Source organism: Triticum dicoccoides, chromosome 4A (assembly GCF_002162155.2).
Source record: "Triticum dicoccoides isolate Atlit2015 ecotype Zavitan chromosome 4A, WEW_v2.0, whole genome shotgun sequence".
In the NCBI taxonomy this organism is placed as follows: domain Eukaryota; kingdom Viridiplantae; phylum Streptophyta; class Magnoliopsida; order Poales; family Poaceae; genus Triticum; species Triticum dicoccoides.
The window spans coordinates 361,312,677-361,318,676 of record NC_041386.1 but is presented as its reverse complement, the minus strand read 5'-3'; the positions used below and the strand labels follow the sequence as shown (position 1 = coordinate 361,318,676).

General features: G+C 44.6%; 1 protein-coding gene across 6 annotated transcripts in view; it reads left to right on the top strand.

Annotated features, from left to right (window-relative positions):
* The window catches only part of LOC119285923 (ubiquitin carboxyl-terminal hydrolase 12-like), a 51,847-nt gene that overhangs the window by 3,746 nt on the left and 42,101 nt on the right, over positions 1 to 6,000 (top strand). For all 6 annotated transcript variants that reach the window (XM_037565260.1, XM_037565259.1, XM_037565257.1 and 3 more), the window contains exon 9: positions 1,486 to 1,584. In XM_037565260.1, coding sequence (XP_037421157.1) covers positions 1,486 to 1,584 — 99 coding nt within the window. The remainder of the gene's footprint in view (positions 1 to 1,485; positions 1,585 to 6,000) is intronic.

Sequence of the window (6,000 nt, the reverse complement as noted above, 5' to 3'; positions counted from 1 at the left end):
CGCAGGGCCCGGCAGCGGCAATTGCGGGGCGTGGCTGGTCGGCGGCTGCAGGGCGGGACGGCTCGAGCCCCAAGCGCCGAGGGTCGACTGCTGCAGGGCAGGCCGGCGCGAGCCATGGGTCGACGGCTATAGCGGGAGGGCGTTGCGGCGGCAGCTGCGGGGCGGGGCAGCGCCTTGCGCTCGGCGGACGGAGCGGCGCGAGAGCACGGGCCAGCTTTGGGACGAGCGCGTGTGTGCACAGGTAAGCTCGAGCGCATAGTGGGCGCGACCGGCGCGGCGGACACGGTGGGGCCGTGGTCGGACATTTTTTGGGATAGTCTGCAGCGTTGGACGCCTCCAACAAAAGCTGGGTATGGACGTCCGTTTTCTAGACGCAAACGAACAAAATCCGAACAAGACGGACGTCCGTTTACGGTCTAGCGTATAGTCCGTCAAGAGAAACAATTAGAGGCAAATATGGACAACAAACACATATGTACACATGTCCTCGTGAAGCTACCGCAGTACACAAAAGCCCATCTTATCTCTAAGAGACATACCGTCCTACCCACCACCACTCATTTCTATTCCCTTCTCATACCCCAAAACCAAATCGCCCCCTTTCTCTTCATCTTCTTCGCCATAGGAGCAGCCACAACAGCAGAGCACATGGCGGCGGCCTTTAACTCTCCAAGGCTAGCCTGCAGTTCCCCCCACAGCAGCAGATCACGCCCGTGCACGCGCACCCTAGGCCGCCCCCTGCCTCCTCCAACCGCGCAAGCAGGCCAAGCCGACTCCCGCCCCCATCTCCTATCCTGTCTTCCCCTTCTCTCTCTAATCTCTCACATGTTTTCTCCAGGGAGCCCGCCATAGAGACACCACCCCTTCGTCTCGTTCCGTCTGCCGGTGTTGGCCGGATCTGCCGGCCGCTGCTAGTGTCCTCCAAGGAGCCCGCCATGGAGATCGCCGCCTCTCCCTCTCATCCGTCCACCGCTGGTTTCCTTCAGGGACCCGCCATGGAGGTTGCCGCCTCTCCCGTCTCGATCCGTCCGCCACCGGATCCATGGCGGAGCAGCCAAGATCCGCCGCCCAGGCGAGCGCCCATCGATGCCGCTGGTGTCCCTTGGTCTTTCCATCGATGTCGCGAGGCACATCGTGGCTGCGTTTTTCTCCCCTTCGTACCGGTTCGATTTGAATTGCGGGTTGAATACCGATAAACGCAGGGACCTTTCTGCAAATTTGCCGCAACGGCGAACCCGACGGAGTCAATCCGTGCTTTATTATATTAGGGAAAGATGTCCACATTTTCTTATAGAATTTTGTTAACATATTCACATTAAAAGAAACAGTCACAAATCTCATGTTTGAGACACTTCGCATGTCTAAAACGTCATCTATTTATGAGCACGGGGGTACCTTCCATTAGCTTGAGAAATGCAGTTTCTCTTCTTCTCTAATTTATTTTGGTATTGTCTTGGTGACTGGATTTCAATCTTGATATTTCAGGATGCAAAAAAGGGTGTTCTCTTCCTCGATTTCCCCCCTGTTTTGCAACTTCAGCTGAAGCGTTTTGAGTACGATTATATGAGAGATACCATGGTTAAGGTTGGGACTGTCATACCTTGCTGATTCTTTTATCTATTATTTTACTTCTATAGTTTTCTACATATTGAAGCGGTTGCATATTCTTTACATTATTTATGTACTCCCTCCGTCCCAAAATAAGTGTCTCAACTTTGTATAAGACACTTATTTTGGGACGGAGGGAGTACATAATACCTGGTTTGTGAAAGTAACAAATGATGTGATTTGGATATTTTTATGGAATATTGGAACCGTAAGAATCACCAATTGTTTCCATAAACACATTATCTTTGAAGCAGCACAAGGTTGTGGAGCAGCTCCTCCACCTTTGTTGCTAGAAAGTGTACATCACAAGTGTTGAAAGAACTACTTCAACTTGGTGCGCTAGATATCCCTCTAGAGGTGAATATAGTCCGATATGGCAGCAGGTCAATAAAAAACTCCCAAAGCACAAGATGTAGTCCAAGATCTTAGACAAGAACACATAGTTCTAATATAGGTAATGGGTACATAGGCTGAGTTACAAACTAGAGGTATGGACCTCTATTTATAGGGCTTTGGAAACCTTCGCATCTCAACTTCTACTTATAGCTAGAAAACATTACGTGAGATTCAACATTCTACTCATAGCTAGAAGACTCTAGAAAACAATAGCCAGTGCTAAGAAAAGAAAAGCAAATACTAGACAGAGGAGTAGAATTATCTAGAAGTAGTCAAACAGATTTGACTTCTGTTTTTTCTTCTTCTTTTACTTCTCTCTATTGTTCCTCACCAATCTTGCATTAAATTATTTATGTATGTATGCATGTGTGTTCACCCTATTGCTGTACTAAATACTTTAGAGCTACTTTCACACATGGCTGCCAGTGTGCAGCATTTGAGCTAGGCCGGGTAGACTCAGCTTGAGCTCGAAACTATACTGACTTCGATCTTGAGCTTAGCTTGGTAACTCACATATACTAGTGGATACCCCAAGCGTTGCAATGAAAAGTTGAGCAAAGATTTCTCTATAAGAATAACAGCTTAACAAGTATACCACAAACATGATTGAAAGAAAATGAGAACATGATCATTTAGTTTATGCACATATCATTTTTTTACAACGGATGCATAACAACAAATACTAGTGGATACCCCAAGCGTTGCAATGAAAAGTTGAGCAAAGATTTCTCTATAAGAATAACAGCTTAACAAGTATACCACAAACATGATTGAAAGAAAATGAGAACATGATCATTTAGTTTATGCACATATCATTTTTTTACAACGGATGCATAACAACAAATAAATAAATGTCTCAACTGTTGACATTTTGCATGTACATCTTGGCAGTGATTAAACACTGTTCTGAGTTAAGAACCTTTTTTTACCACCTTCCCTAGTCTCCATTAGGTATGAAGGTTATACCAAAAACAAATTGCAAAGGAGAAAAATCGTACGACCTAGTTATGCTAACCTCAACCTGTAGGTGCCCCTATAATCAGAGGTACAATCGGCAGGTTGGATACTTGAGTGTCATAGACACATTATCTAAAGCACCCAAATAACCTAACCAATTTATCTTCACTGCCTCAAAATTTCTTGTCTAAACGCTGCACTTAATATAAAAGGTAGTTTGTCAGAGTTTCGTATATCAAGCAAAAATTAAAACGGTACCAACAAAGTATTTGGGAAAAGCTTCCTCTTATAATATTTCCTTTGGCTGCTGCTTGTGTCTCCTTCAATTCGGCTTATGGTTGCTGCATATATCCATTTGAAAAATTTGATGAAAAAATATGTCATGTGGTGGGCCTTGGAGAAACACAAAGTCCCAACAAAGTACATTACCCTCATCAAGGATATGTACGATAAGGTTGTGACAAGTGTTCGAACAAGTGATGGCGTCACCGATTGCTTTGGTGATATCGTTGAAGATGTGAGCTATCAAATCAAAGCCAGATGGATGAAGTGGCGCCAAACTTCTGGCGTTATCTGTGACAAGAGAGTGCCACAAAAGCTAAAATGCAGGTTGTATAGGGCAGACGATTCGACCCACAATGTTGTATGGCAGTGTTGGTCAACTAAAAGACGACATGTTCAACAATCAAGTATATCGGAGATATGCATCTTGAGATGGATGGTGTAGCCACTAGCCACACAAGGAATGATCGGGTTTGGAATGATGATATACATGATAGAGTTGGGGTAGCACCGATTGAAGAGAAGCTTGTCCAACATCGTGTGAGATGGTTTGGGCATATACAATGCAGGCCTCCAGAAGCACTAGTGCATAGCGGACCGTTAAAGCGTGCTGATAATGTCAAGAGAGGGCGGGTAGACCAAACTTGACATGGGAGGAGTCCAAAGGACTGGAATATCACCAAAGAACTAACCAAGAATAGGGGTGCGTGGAAGTTAGCTATCCATGTGCTAGAATTATGATTTGGTTTCGAGATATGGGCTTCAGCTCTAGCCTACCCAACTTGTTTGGGACTAAAGGCTTTATTGTTGTTGTCTTAACCTAAACACGAAATACACTAGACCTTCTTACCCTCTCCACCCTCTTTAAATTGGTGGATAGTAGAGATATCTCATGAAACATCTTCAAGAAACCTAAGTATCTTGAATCAACAATGGTCATAATTTTGTAGTCATAGAACTAGCTATGGACAGGGGTGCGTGGATTGTTGTTGTTGTTGTTGTTGTTGTTGTTGTTGTTGTTGTTGTCGTTGTTGTTGTCTTTTCAGATACAAAGGGAGTTAACCTAAACACGAAATACACTAGACGTTCTTACCCTCTCCACCCTCTTTAAATTGGTGGATAGTAGAGATATCTCATGAAACATCTTCAAGAAACCTAAGTATCTTGAATCAACAATGGTCATAATTTTGTAGTCATAGAACTAGCTATGGACAGGGGTGCGTGGAAGCTTGCTATCCATGTGCCAGAGCCATGAGTTGGTCGCGAGATCTTATGGGTTTCACCTCTAGCCTACCCCAACTTGTTTGGGACTAAAGGCTTTGTTGTTGTTGTTGTTGTTGTTAGAGCATAACATATCACTTGCTAAATAGGTGAAACCAAAACATGCATGTATTGTCATTCTTATGCAATTACGTGTATTGTCAGATGCCGAATTAATAGTCAGATGCCTCTGTCCAAGTTCTATCCGTAGGTAGCATGTGGAGGGAACAAAATCTAAAGAAAATTAGAGATGGAAAGGTCTTTAGTGAGAGAACAACCGTTCTACGATCGGACACCATTAAGGTCATTGGAGGGAGAAAGAGTATCTGCAAGTGGTTTGTATGGTGTCACGACATCCAACTTTCGCCAATTGATGACACGACGTTGGTTCTTTGTTTAGGGATCTTAGTGATATGGATTCAAATCAATTGGTGGGTTAAGCAAATCCAAAACAAAGAGAGGAAATCTGTAGACTCATGTATAGCTTGTAGTACATTGACATCAATGTGCAAGTGGAGGTCCTCAAGCACTCATAATGCACCTAATTAATTAGTTCCAAGGTCTTGGTAATGCTCCAGGTTTGAGACCCTGAAAAGCTATCTTGCATGCAAAGGCTGTATAGAAAAGTTGCTAGAGTATGTTTTTATTCAACCAATTGTGAGTTCTCCTCGACATGAAGCCGACACGGAAGCCTTGTACACAACCAACCATGTGCATGCCACAACTAGTCGGGCACATCCCTCTGATCGGCGGGCAGGTGTTCGAGACGATAACTGACACGCTCTTAGGCGCATGCTAGGTGATGTAGGGCAAACCCTAAGGTGTGGCCCAATCTTCACAATTGAGGTGAATTTGGGGAAAATCATGAAGAACACGAAGAACACATTGGGAAAACACTATCGGACAAGATTCAGACCAAGATACTGCTCATACCATAGAGTCAACACAAGATACACATGAATCCAACAACATCAAAGGAAATAACTAGGTAGTTTATCCAAATCTCTAGGAGAGATGTGTCTTGAGTGGTGATTAGATCTTCTCCAATCCAAAGGATGCGGAGGTCTTGCTAATCCAAAGGGATTCTTCTCCCTTAGGAGGTCTTCACAACAATGCAAGGTTCTCCGTTAGTAGGTCTTGATCAATGGAGGGGGTGGATGAACAAAGCTCTATCAAGTTTAGTCTAGATGCTTTGCTCACCCTAGAGAGTGGGGAAAGGTATATATAGTTCTAGCCATGAAGAGGTAGGAGGGAGGAGAGATACATGGGCTGGGCCTAAATCCGTGCGTGCGGGCACAAGTTGGTTACTCTGACTGGTGTCGGACATTTCGACAGGTTGGACGCTCCAATGATGGGAGTGTCCATCTCACTTGGGGTGCCTCCAAAGATGGAGTGGTCACTCTTCCTTATAGTTGGTGGTCGAGTTGATGTAGTCACCGGAGCTTCTTGTCAGACGATGTAGATGCCGGTTTGATCTTGAAGATACCTTGGAAGCAT